General features: G+C 41.1%; 1 protein-coding gene across 8 annotated transcripts in view; it reads right to left on the reverse strand.

The window, feature by feature from the left end:
* Positions 1 to 1882: 1882 nt before the first annotated feature.
* Positions 1883 to 19263, reverse strand: part of GPATCH8 (G-patch domain containing 8) — a 79413-nt gene continuing 62032 nt past the window's right edge. For all 8 annotated transcript variants that reach the window (XM_019752268.2, XM_074319691.1, XM_074319693.1 and 5 more), the window contains 2 exons: positions 10233 to 10363; positions 1883 to 7994 (listed from right to left, as the gene is read on the reverse strand). In XM_019752268.2, coding sequence (XP_019607827.2) covers positions 4124 to 7994; positions 10233 to 10363 — 4002 coding nt within the window. In that variant the 3' untranslated portion in view covers positions 1883 to 4123. The remainder of the gene's footprint in view (positions 7995 to 10232; positions 10364 to 19263) is intronic.

The following is a 19263-nucleotide window of genomic DNA, read 5'->3' on the forward strand; positions in this document are numbered from 1 at the left end:
TGCCTGATTGGCTGATAGGACAGTGGCACCAGGAACTAAAATTGGAAACAGGTGGAGGGTCAGATTTGGGAAGAGTCTGGTATTCAGTTAAGGATTGTTTTGCTCTTCTGGGGTCAGAACTGGGTTGGTCTCCCTTCTGAGAAAGCAGGCAGAGTGCTGACACATTGCTCCCATTTCCTATCCCATCAGCCGCCTGAGTGCTTGAATCCCTCAATGAATTTGAAATTCTGCTAAGGCTTCATTAAGTCAACAACTATTGAACTTTTGCTATGTGCCTGGCACCGACCTAGGTGATGTGGCTATAGAGAAAAAAAATCTTTATTTTTTTTTCACTTAGACGTTTATCATTTATATCCCTCACACAGTGTGAATCCCTCTCCCCCCATCCACTATCCCTCTGACATCGCACAGAGCCATTCATTACATTTCCACTGTCTCTATTCCTAATGCTGTACTCCGCTTCTTGTAACTATATACATATACACATATACACATATAATCATTTTTGATGTTTCCTTTCTAAATCCTGATGCATAATCCTTAGTCAATGGTACTTTACTTCACTCATCTTTCTTGAACACAGAATCAAACTGTTTACTATGTATTCAACTCTATGAAAAAAACACTTGAGGGGTTAAGAAAAAAGGAAGTATAACAATCAGTCCCTGTCCTGTCAGAACTTAGTATTATACTGAGAAGCAGTGAATATAATATGAACTGCAATCAGATTCTGAAAAGCCAGTAAGTTTACATCGGATAAGGAATTAGATCCGAGTCAAAGAGGTCAGCCAGGAAATGCTGCAAAAATTCAGATAGGGGTTGGTAAGGGGGAGGTGAAGATGTCACTGGCAAATAGAATGGAAATGGTTGACAAGGCCTGGATTAGTCATCATGGGTGTAGAAGAGGGAGTATGTCCATGTTGCAAGCCCTGGTGGCTGAGGCAGGAAGAACCCTTATTGGAGTCAGGCAGGCACATACACGTATTTTCACATAAGCATGCTCTGTACAGGTTGGTCTGCTCCTTTCATCGACAACTTGCCTGCACAGAAAATTACTTTTTGTTTTTTAACATCCTTTCTTTTCTGGGCAGGGATTTTGCTAATTTATGAAAACTGGCAAATTGAGCATCCAACCCAAAGTTCAAGTTGAATAGCTTCTCTTCAGTCAAGGGGAGAACACAGTTGTATGAGAGAGTAGGAAAGAAATAGGCATTGTACTACTCCTTCCTGAAAGGCTAAGAGAGAGGAAACTAATTTATCACTACAAATTTATGGTTAGCTTTTGATGCTAAACTTTCCCTTTCGTGATTTTTTTGGATACAGCAGATAGAGGCTTTTATCAGTTCAGTAACAATTAGCTTATATTTCCTTTTACAGGTAGCTCTTAAGCATTAGTATTAAAGGGTTGAGGAGACTAATTCAAGAATGGTTCTGGTATACAGAACTCCATCTGGAAGGCAAAGGCCAAGCAGATGACTTGTGTAATCCCATTACCCTGAAGTTCATCCAAAATCCTAAAAATCAAAGCCAGAAATCCCAAACCTATTTCATGAGCACCTACATTCCATACATTCTACCACACACAGATCACACATCTAAAATGAGGTAAAGGATAGAAATAGAAGCAAACTCTTGTGGGACAGTGGAAAGGAGGTGCACATTCCAAGACAGCTCCCTGAGAGAAACTATTTCTTCCTCTCTCAGCAGTCCTTCCCCTCTACTTGGGCAGTCTAAGCTTTGAGAAGCACAATTCCAAGCATCATAAATAATTGGTTCACAAGAGTCTATTCCTTGATTACCTCAAGCAAGACGTTATTTGTAACCCATAACACCATCCCTTCCCAACTTGAGTGGATGGGGCAACAATCACAACAGACTCTGCTAAGTTTCCACAAATCATTGGTTTATTAGAAAGTTCCTTTCCCTAATTTTACAGCATATATATCTCTATCATATATGATAAAGTTAAATACAATCTGTTATGCTTGTAAGGGAGGATAGGTTATTTCGTTTTTCCTTTTTTAACTTTTAAAATCACTATTCTGGAAGTTAAAGAAAACTGCCCCCAGGAAGGTAGAGGCAGCCAGAGTATGGCTCAATCTACAAGCTAATGGGAAGCAGCACAAAAATGTTAATACTGTATTATTTAAATATTTACATGGGCTTAAAGCAAAGAAAAATGAGTCCCTTCACTTCAAACAGATCATATCATTTTTCCAGTGCTAGTTATCAAGAGTGATGCTTCTGAATCAGATGAGGGGCACTGAACAGGTAGGAGGCTCAGTCAAGAGCCTTGTTTGCCCAGCACTTGCTTCTCATAAACTCTTTGGGGAATTCGAGAAGAAAGGTAGAACAGAGCCTTGGCCCAGGTAAACAGGGTTTGTTTCTCCTGTCAGGTGACTACCCAACTAATTCTAGCCACAAGAATAGGTAGGAAAATGCCAAATAGGGAACTAACAACAGCAAAGATGAAATCCGCCATATAAACAACCTTGGGTCAGTGTGTTAACTAGGTGTGAGAGCCTGGGTGAAAGGCAAGAGGAGGAAGAGGAACTGAGGTGGTACTTCCGCTGGTAGGTGTCGTGATGTCACAGAAGAGAAAAAAGGAATCTTTACTGCTTAAACTAAGCTGTGCAGAAGGCATGGAAACTATGAAGCAAAAGAATTCGCAGTATCCATAAATGTGCTCACCTCCCAACAAAAAGAGGAAGAAAACTGTCCCAACTCTATCATCCTCCAGCCTACTTCTATTTTAGTTTCTAGCCAACCCAAAAGGCACATTTAAAAAAAAAAAATTGTCAGAGGGGGCTAAGTACTAGGAAGGCAAATGGAATGCCTGGAACAAGGCACCCAGGAAACCCCCAGACAACCACTCTGAATCTTTCAGAGAATAAAGCTCTCGAACCTCTCTGTCCTCCTCTGTGGGGTCCACCTGTTTCTCTGTATAAAACAACAAAGCACATGAGGGAGTCTCATAACAGTATCCCTCTGACACTCCCAGCTGACTGCTGCCCATTAGTTCAAAAATCCCAGTGCGGGGCACCACTTACTGCAAATTGCTGAACATTTTGTCCCAGCAAAAATGTTAAACAATGTTCTTTTTTTGTTTTAACATTTTTACAGTTCATAACTTCAAAAAATACATGAGCTCGGTAAAATATACATGCTTAGTCATTTTTGCATCTAGCAGAAAACAAATACTTTATTTTTTGTTTTCATTTTATAACCTTTAGTTTCTTAATTCAACTAGGGCAAACATATTTACACAAAGCCACCAGAACAAGGATCACTTAAAGAGCTGGATGTAAAAAATATTATTGCAGTATACTACAAATATGGAACCTTTTTTATATGAGCTACAAAAAGCAGCATTTACTTTTAGAGTTCAGTGCAATTTTTTACATTAAAAAAAAATCCTATAAATTAAGAAGGAAACATCAACATGACAGAAGAAAATAGACCCTTCGGACATACGAGCTCCTCTCCGGGGAAGCACATGGGCGACTATGCTCCTCGCAGCTTCTCATCATGATAAGATCTTCTCTGGGGGATGCAGATAGCTCTTCTGGGATGAGGGACATGAGGACACAGTGCCAAATGTGTGGCTCTGTGTGGGAAGTGAATTGAATAATGAATAGTCAGTCTGAGTAGCATCTGATTCCAGGTCAGACTCCCTTTCCACCTTACCCAGGAAAATGTAAGGTCACCAAGGGATGGTCAAAGACCCTGGGAAGGCAGAACCAGATGGACGACCCGCTGGCCAGAGAGACGAAAATGTTTCAAAATGTATAGAAGGGAAGAGCAGAGGTCAAAAAGTAGAGGGAGGGGAGTATCTAAACTTGACAGTTTGGAGATGTTGCAGCAGAGGGGTGGGTAGCACTTATTGGTGTTCCCTAGCTTAGAAACACAGGAGAGGAACAAAAAGGGAGGGAAAAAAATCCCTGATAGTGAACCCAAAGCAAATCTCAAATCTAAAACCACCCCTGCAAGCCAAAACCCGATTCTTTGGCTGTCAGACACTGCCCATCCCAGCTTCTACTTGCTGGTATTAATGGCTCAACACCCCCAAGGGAAGACTTATGGGTCACCTTCCCTGGCCCTACAGGGGCTCCCATCCCCCAACTCATGTGCCATGGCTGGGGGGATGCTGCAGGTCCTGACCTGAGAAGATGGGGTGAAGCAGTGGGTGAAGGTGGAGGGCAGTGGCAGCTGCTGCAGCAGGTCGTGGGGCAAGGAGGGTAGGGTAGAGGGCAGCATGTGGGACAGGGTGGAAGGTGAAGGGCCCAGGATGGATGGCTGAGGCAGGAATGATGTGGATGGGATGGCTAGCGAGAAAGGTGGCAGGGTGGCCAGGGATGATTGAGTGAGTGAGGTGGGACAAGGAAATGGGGGTCAGGTGGGGCTGGGGAATATGATGTACTTGGGCGAGTGGCTGGGCGTGAGGGTGGGGGTGAATGCCAATGGCGGCAGCAGCTGCGGCGGCATGGTGCTGCAGGATGGCATGCTGAACGGTTGTGATAGAGGTGGCAGAGGCTGTGGCCGGCTGCTGAATGTGGATGGGCTGCAGGGCTGGAGTGGCTGGGGCCAGGGCAGCTGAGGCCGGAAAGGCCTTTACTTGCTTAGCCAGAAGCTGCTGCTGGATGTGCTGCTGTGCGGCCTGCTGGAGCTTGCTGTACTTCTCCATCTCCTCGGGGGTGAAGGTGATGGGCTGGCTCTCCAGGGGGGCCAGGGACGCATCCTCGGCTCCATCAGCTGACTCAATACTAGGCTCCCCACTGGGAGGTGCATAATTGGGGAAGTGCTCAATGTCTGGCACTACTGGCAGCAAGCTGGACTCCACAGGGCCTGGTTGACTGCCACTACCCAAGGACTCTAGGGTGTCCCCATCACTGGGGTCAGGGAGGTAGTTATGGGAGATGGCTGGGTCCCCAGGATAGCAATCAGAGTGCACTGGGGTGCCCAGCGGGGCCACAGGATGATCAGCAGGAGTTTCTTCAGACTTTGGCTCTTCTGGGGGTGGGTCTGATAAGGGGCCAGCTGTTTCCTCTGAGGGGTACTGATGTCCAAATGAGGCATCACCACTTGCTGGAGGCCCTTCTTCTGTCTCTGACTGTTCTTGCTCTTCTCCCCTTTCTAAGCCAGACTCTTCACATTTCTTGGTGTTGGGCTTTCGGGTGGCTGGTAGCTTCCCTATCAGTGGAAGGACAGGCTTATTGCCAAGAGAGGGGGGGAGCTTGGGCCCAAAGTAACCTTGTGGGGGGTCCTTGAGCTTGAGCCCGGCTTTATTAGGGGTGGCCAGCACCTCCTCACTCACACTGGGTTTCCTCTCCACTTTCCTTGACTGGATCTTCTCCAGGAGCAGTTTGGCAGTGAGGGAGTTCTTGTCTTCAGGGCTGCAGTCACCTTCTGACCCCCTTCCTGTGCCAACGTTACTGTTCTGGGAGGATGGGCCTGTCCCTTTACCATCATCTCCTCTGCCATCTTCTTTCTTCCCAGGACCTTCTCCCCGCCCTGATCGGAAATAGTGGGGAGACTGAGAGCGGTAGATCTTAGAGCGAACGAAGTCTCGACGACCAGAACGCCTCTCCTCAGGGCTCTCGTGACCCCACGACCCCTTCCTGGAGCCTGATCTCTGGGAAGGGCTTCTGGTGCTGCGGCTGCGGTCGCGGCTATAGCTCCGGCTCCGCTGCCAGCTGTGGGCTGTGGTGCTGCGGCTTCTCCGTTTGCTCCGGCTGCGACTACAACTACTGCTGCGGCTGCGGCCCCGGGATCTTGAGCGCTGTCTGGAATGACTCCGAGACCGGCTCCGGGACTGGCTGCAACTGAGGCTGTAGTCATCATCAGAAGATGAGTATTTGTGCCGTTTGGACCTGTGCTTGGAACTGGCATAGTCGGAGTCGTCAGAGTCATGGGAGCGCTTGTGCCTCCGTGATCGGTCACTATAGTCACTATAGCTGTCATCAGAGTAACTGCGCTGTCTACTGTAGCAGCTCTGGTCTGAAGAAGCATCTGAGCTGCTTGAGTAAGAGCGGCGGGAGGAACGGTGCGAGGAATGGCGCCGGCTGGACCGGGAGCGGCTGTGGGAATGCTCACTGGCGGAGTCGTCGTCCTCCTCGTCCTCACTGTACTGGGATGGAGACTGCGGGTGGAGCCGGCGTGAAGAAGCATCATCACTATCCTCATCTCCACTACTAGGTCGGCTCCGATGGCTGGACCGGCTGCTCCGTTTGGTGCTAGCTCTTCGCTGGCAGGATGAAGCTGGAGGTTCACCTTTGTGTTTCCTCCCACCATGATCTTGGGAGCTGCCACCGCCTCCACCTTCATCCTTCTTGGCACCGCTCCCTTCTTCAGCTGGGAGGGATCTCCGCTGGGAATCATCTTGAGCTCGCCGTCGTCTTCTTGGTGGTGCAGGGCTACCACTCCCTGGGGGTTCTGGTTTGGGGCCCCGTTCAGAATCTGCCGGGGCTGATGACTTATTCTTCTTTCGTTTTCGTTTCTTGCGCTTCTTAGACTTTTCCCCAGATTCTACCTTAGAACTTTTCTCTTCTAGGCCAGCCTTGTGTTTCCGTTTGTGTTTGCTGGATTTTTTGTGTTTCTTTTTCTTTTTGTGTCGGTGGGACTTCCCAGATCGTTCTTTCTTGCCAGGAAGGCTTCTGCCTGTGTCTTCTGCCTCTGACCCATGGCTGCCCCCAGGCTCCTGCTTACTGAGGCTGCTATAGGCAGACCCTGAAGCAGGTGTATCCATTCTGCCTCCTGAGGAATGTTCTACGTTCTCTCCTTCCTTGCTTTTACTTGGCTCGCCAGGATCAAGGCCTTGGAGATGGTCCTTTGAGGTGCCTCCTACGTCCTTTGGTTTTTCTGTCCCTTTAGCTCTGGCATCTTTGTTCCTTGAAAGTTTAAAGTCGAAGTATAAAGGGTTACAACTGTATGAAATGGAGGGTTCTGCCTTGGTGAAAATTAATAGTTCTGATGGCCACTGGAGGGCAGTGCTTTCATCTTTGCTCAAAACTGGAAAGAAGGGACCAGTAGGATGTTTGGGTCCCTCCTGGCTTTCTTTCCCTGCTGGGGTGGTCTGAGGGGTTTCTTTAGAAGGGTTAGATTCACACATTTGGATCTCTGAAGCCTTCTGACTCTGACTCTCTACGCTCTGCTCCCTTCCTGAGGCCTTCTTTGTTTCAGCTTTGCTTCCAGGCTCTGAGATCTCAGCTACACCAGTTTCTGTTTGCTGCTCAGAGACTTCACTGACTGTCTTTTCTGCTCCTTGGCTTGCTGCCACCTTGTTGCAGCCTTTAGGCTTGGGAGAACTGCTTTTTTTGCTTTCTAGCACATTCTTTGGATGTGTACTACTATCACCTTCCATTTGTTCACTGGCTCTCATAAAGAGTAGGAAGGGAAAATTAGGTTTTACTTTGCAGTGTGCTGGGGGGATGTAGTGGTAATACTCTGGCTCTGTAGTGCCAGCTCCTTCTTCTCGCTTCATTCTTTTTAACTTAGATAATGTTGAGGCAAGGGACCCTCCATCCTGAAGGTCTTCATCTTCTTTTTTACCATCGAGGTTACTGTTACCGTCAGAGTCTCCCACTTTCTGCAATCCTTGGTCAGCACCCTTCTCATCAGCTTTTGTTCCATCTTCAGAGGTCCCTTCCTCTGCGTGGTCCTTGAAAACGGATGCTATTGATTCGAGTTTGACAGGAGCCTTCTTGGCAAACGAAAACGATACTCCCAATTTTTGCAATGGGGTCCCCAGATTATTCTTAATGCCAAAGCTGATGCCTTGGGAGGATAACCCAGGAGCCTGTGCCTGTCCAGTGGTATTAGTGATTTGTACTGCAGTGAAAGGGCCTCCTTTATCTGTGGATAATTCAGATCCCTGGCCACAAGTGGCAGGGGCACTGGTGCCACTGTTTGCAGCTGATTCATCTTTATCATCATCTCCACCTTCTTCATCTACAGCCACTGTGGTTGGTCTGAACATAGGACCACTTCCAGGTGCACTACATAATGGTTTAGAAAAATGAAAAAACAAACAAAAAACCAGTTTAGGGGTACACTTCATATTTCTACCATTTTTTCAAAGGTAGGTTTGAAAGACACTGAGTGGTGGTCATTCCCTAGCCTGTGCAAACAAAGGGAACTCCCGCAATGAGGTCAGGCGGAGTCTCGTACTGTTACCCTATCAAGCTACATTCCCAAAACTAGACAATGACTGTTTCTTCTTAAGTTGTCTAAAATTCAAATACTTTATCATTATCATCTGGCACAGTCTACTCGTCCTGTATCCATTCTCATTTCTTATTGTATCATCCTGCCCATCAGTATTCTATCACATGTGTGGCTGAACATTTCACAAAGGTTGTATTTCATTCAGCTAAAAGAAACAAACAAACCCTAACTTCCTCTACACTTTCAAATTTAATTTTTAAAAATGTGTATGTTCTCTTGAGTTAAATACAGTCAGAGGCCTCCACTATGCTACTCAATGGCAGTCTGTGGTTAGTTAGTATGTCTGCGCCTATCTCCTGGGCAGCACATCTAAGCATTTGTTTTGGTTTTGTGATACTTTCTGGGCATCCCATACAAGGATACTACCTAGGACTTTCTCAGCTTTGAAAACAGGAACACTGAGGAGCTTCAAAGCCAGTGTTTTAAACTCCTGTTATGTCTGAAATTTTTATAGTGTATAGATTATAAAGGTCTCTCTCAAGCCAAACTGAAGAGAATTGGTATGTTTGGATCAAGTCCTCATTATCTGAAACCTAGCTACTAGCTGTCCTTGACTCAGGGACGACGTATATTTGGATAATGTAGTACCCCTTGCTATCTGAACTGCTGCTATTGGAAGATGGGAACCCAACAGATTTGGATAGCAAGAGATAGTTACACTGTTACGAAACCTACTCCACAGCAAAGAAATCCTCAAACTGAATAAAAAGGGGCTCACTTTGATCTTTTGATTAGTCTTCGTCACGTTACTTCAATAATATTTACTATGGGGTCATGCATTATTCTTAGGACAATGAAATACCTGATCATGGATCAAAACCTTCTTTTATTCTCCCAAGATATTACTTGGTCATCTTTTAGATGTTTATTTATAAAACTGAAACTAAAAGTCACCTGTGAAGGAAAACATTATTACAGTATGCCTGTTATACACTTTTTAAGGAGGTACCCTTGCAACAAACCAAAGAGGAATATATTTACTACATAGAGAGCTGCCAAAGAAGGACTCCATAGGCAGTTTAACTTAACATTAGAGCTCACAGGTTAATTCTGTTTCAAAACTTACACTACATGTGTTCCCTCCCTTCCTTCTTCCTCTAAAACACAAGAGAAGTAAATAAGTAAAAAAGGATCCAGAGACTCAAATAAACCTAGTTAAGTCCAGGAACTTGGAAACTCCGGTGCCAACTGAGCTGTAAACTTAAAAGCCACAACAAATTTCTCTTTTAACTGTAACCAGTTCCTTCCTTTGGACCTGGCAAGTCAAACAAACATGGGGACCTAGTCCTTCTGATTGGGGCATACACCTCAGGAATCCTCAGATGCTCTGGGTCCGCAAGAACTATTTGCTTGGAAATTCAGCCATACATAGAATAAATTCCACGTAAGGCAAAATAACAGCCCCAAATGGTTAATCAAGAACCATGAAGGAGCATTAAAAAGAACACTCAAGAAGGCAGGAACCATAGAGAATTCCCTAGGTTTTAGAGTGTTCAGTACTAACTGTATAGTACTTAAAAGTTATACCACTTGAATCTGTGCCCCAGTACTTTTTAATTATAAAATAGAATACTGTTAATATATGTGCTTTTCTACACAAGAATGGAAACAATAATACCTGCATAATTTATTGATTTATCGAACATCTTCTGTGTTAAGGTATTCTTATAAGCATTTTTGATGTAATAACTTAATCACTCCTCATAATAACTCTAAGTAGACTGTTATTATCATCTCAATCTTACAGACAAGGAAACTGAGGCATACAGCTTAGATAATTTAAGGTCATGCAGATTGTTGGATACAACCCCAAAAGAGCATATTCTTAATCAGCATATTATACTCTAAGTATAAATATGCTTTTAGGTTGAAAGAAAAATCTATTAAAAACTTAAGGATTATAATTCTTAAATCTTAATTTAAATCTTAAATTATAATCTTAAATTTATAATCTTGACCCTTAAGGATTATAATGATTTGTAAAACCCTCTTAGAGAAAATAGCCTCACCACTCAGCTTGTTTTCTTTGCTCTGCCAACTCATGGAGCCGCCGAAGGGCTTTTTCCTGTTTCTTCTCATCCTTGCGGGATCTTGAAGAAACATTTCGGGCAAACTCTCTCTGCTTGAGATCTTTCAATCTCTGAGGTAACAAAAGATAGGAACAGAGGGCGGGTGATTTAGAATAACTTGGGGATCCTGAAAGCAAGGCCTTTAAAATTTACTTTCAATCAATGGTTATAGTGCCAGTGTAGAATACATTGTTATACTCGTATGATAACTGAAAACACAATGGCTGATTACTTTGGGTAAAACACTTGGGGTATCTGCATTTCTAATTAGGATGGCGCACCATTTGCTTTATTGGGCAAACTTAAATGATATCAGAAGCAACAAGCAAATTTTAGAACACTAGGAGGAAAGAAAAGGGACCATTCAATCACCTGCTCTTCCAGGGTGCAAACTAGACAAACAGAACATGAGATAAATTGTAATAACGCAAGCCAAAGAGAACAGAACGGGGTTACACTAGTACAGGAAATTACCCAGGTGTAAGATCTTAAAAAGCAATGTACAGCTTACATGGGGGGTGGGGTGGGGGGAGGATTTGAATCAGAACTAACAAACAGAAAGCATACTTTTATTTCACCATAAAAAGGTGCTATCATTTTTTGTCAGCAAGGACAGTTTTCCTGTTAACTATCCAACAAACCATCTTCCAATGCTAGCATGTTCAGAGCTCACCAGTCTGACCACTTTTCATCTGGTCAGTCTGCTGAAATCAGAGAGTAATAAATGTAGCTTTTCATTGCTTCATGGTCCTGAGAGGACCCAACATCCAGGGGATGAAGAGGGATAATAGAGATAAGTCAAAGGATTACTTAAAATCCTGATAAAAGAATGGGTCTTTTATTCTCAGAAGCAGCGATATAATTTTCCTTAAAACAAAAGAACAGTAAACCAAAAAAGAACAGTGCCATGACACACTGGTGACAAAGTCCAGCATACCTATCTGCAATGAAGACGGAACTAAAATTACTTTCAACACACTAGGTGACACAGAAAACAAACTAAAAGAAAACACACACATTAGCCTATGCTTTTACAACACCACTGGGAAAAAGAATTTGACCCAATATAAAGTGGACATTGCTTTGTGAAAGGCATGATGGTCAACAGACAGAGGAATTTTCTTATCTATGAAATGTGTTTTGAATATTTTTGAATTGGGAAGGGAAAAGGGTGGACACACACAAAAAAAGATATACAGCTAAAGACACTAGTAGAAAAACTCACTCTTGTGATCTGGGCTCCCAAATTAGAAGGATTTGCTTTCAATACATCAGCTGAAAATGTCACATCACAAAGGAAAAAAAAAAGCAAAAATAAAACAAGAGTGGAAGAGAAAAAAAAAATAAAGCAAGCATTACTACACGAGCTCTCTTAGTGAATCTGCAAACTATTATACTGAACAATCAGGGACAAAGCCATCAACTCTAAAAGGATTGGGGAGAAGGGAAGAACCTGTACAACACATATGTATGTACATACACACAGACTGACACAGTAATAAGCCCTCATAGATAAATGGAACTACCACATTTTTTTCAGGAAAAATGGTTACAGAACTTTAGGAAAGACCACTGCTGTCTAAAAGCAGTGTTATTTTCATTTACCTTTACTTTGGGGATGTTCAAGTAACCAGCAGCTGGCAAAATTGTTTCACTGAGGGTGGCTGCCCGAATTATAATTTTTATAAAAACCACTTCAAGATGGAGGATCAACTATGTTAAATAAACATGAATTCTAATTCCCTCCTTCTGAAGAGAATGGGGCAGAAAGAGTCTGTCAGGACTAGTATATGATTATTGTAGGTCACAAACCTACTTTTTTATTTTCCTCTGCCCCCAAACACTTAATAGACCCTCTAGCCAAGATTTATATAGAATGTATGTTTTTTTCCATATCTACTGTCTTCTTTCTAGCCACCTCATAGGCCTGGAAAAAAATCTCTCCATGCCCAGTCATTTCCTTTCCTCTTACAAATATTTCATTGCTTTTAGGAGTTATTTCCCAAACTACTGGACATTGTCTAAAAGAATGAGCATTTCACCCAAGTCTGGAATCTCCAGGATAAATCAGACAGAGATTAAGCTTTTTAATCTAATTCAGCAGCCACCTAGTGAGACCCTGAAGTGGAAGGACTAGGATTATGTCCACATCATCTTGAAGACACCCTATGTGACATTCCTACCACAACATAACTGGAGGTAGGGAGGGAAAAAAATGAGACGTCAATAAAACAAATCCAAATTGCAGCTCCTTCTAGGCAAAGCTATCCTAGTCCTATATTAGGTGTAGCAAACACTTCTATCACCTTTACAAACTTCATAGTCACTTTTAGGATCTCAAAAGGAGAATTGGGAGCCCCAAAATTCTAACCCAAACCTTAGAGACAGGACTTGGCAACTGCCTCAAACTCAAAAATGTATATTTAAGGCCTCTTTCAGATAAGGGTATGCTGATGACAGAAATGGATTCCTAACTCCAAGTCTCTCCTTTCTACTCAAGGTCAAAACAAATTCCCCTCAAAAGTCTCTACTGATCTCTTGTAAGAAGATAGAATTTTTCTTCTTTCTGAACTGTATTAGCACTTTGTCAGAGCATTCATCTAGCAACCATCATTTTGCTCTGACTATACTTATTCCTGTCTTTCAGAAAGGCAGTATGTGTACGTGTAAAGCTTCAGTCAGAAAGACCTGGGTTCAAATCCATTAATTACTAGCCAAGTGGTTTCACCTCTCTGAGCTTCAGGTTCCCTCATTAGAAAAACTGGGCAATCTAGCAACAGATTTATGAGATTAAGTGTCAAAATAAATGTAAAGCATGTCAAAACTGTTCAATACTGCCCCTCCCCTATATTTGGGGCAAGGACTAAGCTTATCTTTATCATCAACCCTGCAGTGGATCGAACAATACTAAGTCTACAAAAAGCATAAATGGCTGATGAATAATTTGGCTTAAACATTGGATCCTTGACTTTTCCCCAAATGAATTTTTCACCATTTATAGAAAAGTTTGATTTGAAATATTCTCATTTCTCTACTAGGGACATATTCAGGTTATATAATATGGTTTTCCTAGCTGTTACTCTCACATAGTAAGAAGTCTCATTCTTTAGAGAATCAAAAAGTCTAAAATTCTAAGCTCTTTATTTCTGGACAGAATTGGACCTAACACCCAAAAAGATACTGACCAGAAATTTCTCCATTTCCTATCTGAAAAGTAATTTTCATAAAGGTACAAGGCCCTAATTCAGAGTCAGGTTTTTGAAAGTTGCCAATTTTATTCCAAAAGGCTACCAAGCCTGGTTCATTTGCCACTGAACGCCCATATGAAATTCTGTGTCACTTTCCTCTTAAATTCTAAAGAGAAACACAACTTTAGGTAACTTCTTCAAGATAAGACTAGAGCAGCAACATACTTGTCTATCAGAGAAGAGACAGAGCTCATGTAAGGAGACCAAAATTAGAGATATGCCATCAATCCAAAACTGTTTTCAAAGGCTGAACAAATTCCACACCATACACAAAAATTCAAGTTAGACTTCAAACTGGAACACAGTCTTATCTGAATGGATATAATTAATCATTTACACTGATTCCAAAGCCACTATATGTCCTTATCTTTTAAAATTATAAAGTATGCTTTCTAAAGAGTTGCTAATAAATTTGGCTTATTTATTGAACTACTAATGCTTATCAATAAAAAGTTAAGCCAAACAACACATTTTTAGCTGGGAAAAAACTTGATTCATGAAAAATGAGACAACCCCATTCAAATGAAAAGGTTTGAAGATCCTGTTTTTCTGGGGAAAAAAAAAAAAAGCATGTTTACAAAAACGTATGCATTTATGGTATAGAATACAAGGGAAGAAACATTTCTGACTGATTCTGAAATTTACATAGTAGCTGGAGTTTCCATTAAATTTCCCAAAAGACCAGTAGAGGTAAGACCTTAACAAATAATCTGGAGTTTGAAATATCCATTCACATAACTATGGCTCTTTGGGCTAAAGACCACTTCAAATGTAAATGACATTCCAGTTCTTAAAACAGCTAAACAGTGCTATGTTGGCAGAAAAATGTCTACTACAGAAACAAACTCCTGTTCCACTATCCAACTGCAAACAAATTAAATCAGGGAAATGAGAATCTGGTAAATCTTACCAGGTTTTAAATGTGGATGATAAATTTGCCCACATCATCAATAATGTGCAGTGTCAAGAGCAACGAGTGGCACTGTATTTCAGCTGGGAATGAGTGAGACAAAGATACTTCTCCACAGTATGCCCTAACAACAACATAATAAGGGTCTAAGAAAATATTTTTTGTTATCTTTTGGTGCTACTCTTCTCTCTTCTATCAAAACAAAATTTGATGCTAGGAGTTTGTTGAGTATACTTCACTAGGAATAAATCTGATTTTCTTTCTCAAGTATTTTAAATCAACTGTCTCAATTTGAAGAAAAATCATTGTTTCCATGTGAAAACAATTTCAAGCATCAGAAAGTAGGCAGAGAGTATTTCCTATTGCCACTAAAACCTATGTTCTTGGGGCGGCCAGATGGCTCAGTTGGTTATAGTGTGAGCTCTGAACAACAGGGTTGCTGGTTCGATTCCCACATGGGCCAGTGAGCTGCGCCCTCCACAACTAGATTGAAGACAACGAGCTGCTTCTGAGCTTCTGGAGGGACGGCCAGATGGCTCAGATGGTTAGAGTGCAAGCTCCTAACAACAAGGTTACCAGTTCAATTCCTGCATGGGATGGTGGGATGTGCACCCTGCAACTAAGACTGAAAACAGTGACTGGACTTGGAGCTGAGCTGCACCCTTCACAACTAGACTGAAGGACAACTACTTGGAGCTGATGGACCCTGAAGAAACACACTGTCCCCCAATATCCACACCCCCCAAAATAAATAAAAATATATTTTAAAAAATAATAAAATCTTATGTTCTAATATTTACTCAACTCTAAAGAGAAAACCTGATTTTGTTTCTTTAGGGTCAAAAGATTACCCATAGTTTCTGTCTCTTACCAGATCGCAATCCCACTCTCCCAGAATAGGAACTGAGGCTACCTTCCTTTGTAACTAACCCTGCAACACACAAACTGCTGTCCATAGCACAAAAGAGATACTCAAACATTTACCAAACTGGTTTGTTTTAAAATGAGTTGTTGGGAGAGGGACCAAATACACATACTTTTATGTATTATCTGTTGGTCATGAAGAGACAGGAGAAATAGTGAGTCAAGTGGTGATTGTATGTACCTCAACCTCTTTTTCTGGCTAAGCATAATCTGACTTTTTTTGAATCTCAACTACTTTCTTTCCTCTATGTCAACATTCCTGCATACTCCAAATCCATGGTCTCTTCTCCCCATTGTTTCCTGCCTCTCTCTTACGACATGACATGACATTAATGTGGATCTCCTCTCTCAAACTAGAGTAATTATGCCGTAACTGTTACGTGGCCAGGTAACCCCGATTCAGGTCTCTGATGCTTCTGTTAGAGACCATCCAGGACATCAGCACGTGGTGAGGGAGGGAAAAGATCAGGAGAGAACACAGAAAGTCTGTCTTAAAAGTACTCAGGGAAGGAAAATTATAGTTGAATGATTAAGGAAATTCAAGTTACTGGATTAGATGTAAATTCTTTTCGCACATGCATATAGGTAAGTGATAAAAATGAATTGTATTCAGTAACAGAGAAAACCAAATGTTTGGTAACAGAAAAGCAAACACTAATGCTGATTATAGATACTGAAAAACAATCAAGGCAAAAAAGAAGTATACATTCTTTTTGCTGGATAAGAGTAGTATTAATTAGTTATTTATAACAACTTATCTTTTATGCCCTATTATTTTGCAACACAATGATTACTATCATTTAATGATTAGCGAATTAATTTGTCATAAAAATCACTGTAATACTTGCTTTGTTATGTTCAAGAATTCAGCAACAGCCTTAAAAGTATGGCATATTCTTTAATAGTACCAGGTGTGCCTGCTTTAAGGTATTTTTTCATACATACACGTTACATGTATAACTACCACCACAAAAATTTAAGCTGGATAATGAGGTTTTAAAAATAATTTCATTGAAGTATAATTCACACACCGTAAAATTCACCCATTTAAAATGTAAAATTTAGTGGATTTAGTACATTCTCAGAGTTGTGCACCCATCACCACTATCTAATTTTAAATCATTTCCATCACCCCCAAAAGAAACCCCATCCCCATTAGCAGTCAGTCTCCATCCCGTTGCCCCTTCCCCCTCAGTCCCTGGAAACCTAACCTACGTTCCCTATAGATTTGCTTTTCTAGACTTTTCATATAAGTAAACTTATACAATATGGGGGTCTTTTTGTGACTGGCCTCTTTCACTTAGCATATTATTTTCAAGGTTTATGCACAGTGTATTCATCAAGAAGTCATTTTTTTATTGCTAAATAATATTCCCTTGTATGGATGTACCACATTTTGTTTATCTATTCATCAGTTAATAGATATTTGGGCTGTTTCCACTTTTTGGTTATTATGAACAATGTGGTTATGAAAAATTTTGTACAAGTTTTTGTGTGGACATATATTTTCATTTCTATTGAGTATATACTAGTCATAACTCTATATTTAACATTTTGAGGAATTGCCAAACTGTTTTCCAGAGGGGCGGGCACCATTTTACAACCCCATTAGTAATGCAGGAGCGTTCCAATTTCTCCATATCCTCTCTAGCACCTATGATGAATATGGCTTTTTAATTTTAGCCATCTTAGTGGATGTGAAATGATATGCCACTGTGGTTTTGTGGATAACGAGTTTTAAGTGTGTATCTACATAGCCCTCCAGGTCATATCTGGAGGCAAAGATTTGCCTTCTATGTAAAATTGGAAGGAGCATAATTCATATTAGGCCCAAAACAAACGGAACAGCAGCATCCCAATTCAGAGTTCTTTTCAGCATTGCCACTCTTATCATTATAACTTATCATTATTTCTTACGTTGCTTCAACTTTTTAAATTACAATAGAACATAGAGCCTTATCCCAGAATCTCCACCATAGTATATCACTGTGATGAATGTAAGTGTACAGCAGGTTCTCGAATAATGTTTCCTTATAATGTTGACAGGGAAAAAAAAGAATCAATTCCCGGCAGGGGCCACTGTCTGTTTACGGGTTCTCCCCATGTCTGTGGGATTCCGCCCACATCCCAAAGATGTGCAGGTGAGGTAAATGGTGTGTCTAAATTGTCCCAGTCTGACCGAGTGCAGGTGCGCCCTGCAATGGAAAGGCATCCTGTCCAGTGTAGGGTCCAGCCTGGCTCCATGAGCTGCCAGGATAGGCTCTCTAGTCACCTGTTAATGTGGCTTTTTTTTAATTTTAGCCAACCTAGTGGATGTGAAATGATATGCCATTGTGATTTACTAATGTTTCTTAGATGTATGTATAGCTCACATTTCAATGTTTAATATTAAAAGCGTCTGGGTCTTTATTTAGAAATTTGGTGATGTTTCTGTGACCAAAACTATACTGTAGGAACTGAGCTTATTTATATTAATTAACCTGTGGTAAAATTGGTTTTGTTGTACATCATTTTACTTACAGTCGCAGTTTCCAAGAATCTACTGACAATGTTAAATGAGGAATTACTGTACAGGCGTAGAAAACAAGTTGAAAATTACAGAACATAAATAAAGTCATTTTTATCCAAATCTGGATTATGTTCCAAGATGAAGAACAGAGTTAGAAATACCTAAGAGAATACAGGGTTTACCAGTAACCTTAGCTCCCAAAAGGTCTGTTTAGGGTTACCCCTACTCACAAAAGCAGACAGTTTCCCGAAACAGAAGCAGAGTTTTCCACGGTTAATTAGATTGTGAGAGCTGGATGTTAGAAGTCTATTCCCAACAAAGGTGGTATGTAAGATTTAACAGGTAAAAAGCCTCAAAACATGCTCAATTTTTTGAAAACTGGACAAAGGAAGTTCATTATCTTATAAAGCAAAACAGTTCCAAAGAAAATGACATCCACAGTGGTACAGAGTATCACCCAACCTAGAACTTTCACCTCCCTACTACAGATTATTAACATAAAACTATAATATTCTCAAGTTTTGAGATGTGTTCCTCTATTCACAACAGCTTTGCTTTTCAAAGCATAATCTCTTCAGAGGTCAACTGTGCTGTTTAAGTCAACTTTTATAGAACTTTGGAATTCATAAGTACTTTATGATTTTCCTAACCTATTTCCCATCTTTATGATAACTTATGGTTTTCTAAGGATAAACATTCTATAAAGACCCAAAATAGAGAGTGTCTATGAAATATCTTCATTGGTATCTGATCTTAGTGGTCCTGCTTCTTAGAAGGGTCATTTTCTTTTTATTTTAGCTCTAGAAATATCTTCTCTCACCTTTTTAAATTTACTAGTTTGCCTCCACTGAATATCAAAGTAGCACTGAAAAAGGAACCCAGTTCACATTTCTTCAAATCTGCAGTGGCTTGCCAGATGTCTAATTGGTTTTGATGTGCTTACTGTCCTGATCCCATTATGTGCCAAGTATACAGAGAATCGATCAAAAGTAGTAAAACCTCTTTAGAGGCAAAAATCCAACCAGTAAACATTGAAACGTCAAGTGGAAAGTGACCACTCCAAACTTGAATGAAATCCGTAAGTGATTATTCCTTCTACCACTACGGAATGTCTCATAAAATAGGTAAATTCAGAACTTATTTCATTTGAGTAATGAGAAAAACTCTAAACTTTCTGTTCCTTGGTACTATATATTACTGGGTACTGAAATAGCCAACTAAAAGTAAGGAATGCTATCAAAAAGTAATTGTAACAGTTTAGACAAAGTTAACTAAATCAGGTAGTAATAGATTTTATTCTGTGTTATTTAGAATAGAGAAGTTACTGATGGTTGTTACAGACTTAAATCATTTTAGTTCAGCTATTTAAAGCTCAGAAAG

Source organism: Rhinolophus sinicus, linkage group LG15 (genome assembly GCF_036562045.2).
Source record: "Rhinolophus sinicus isolate RSC01 linkage group LG15, ASM3656204v1, whole genome shotgun sequence".
Classification (NCBI taxonomy): Eukaryota; Metazoa; Chordata; class Mammalia; order Chiroptera; family Rhinolophidae; genus Rhinolophus; species Rhinolophus sinicus.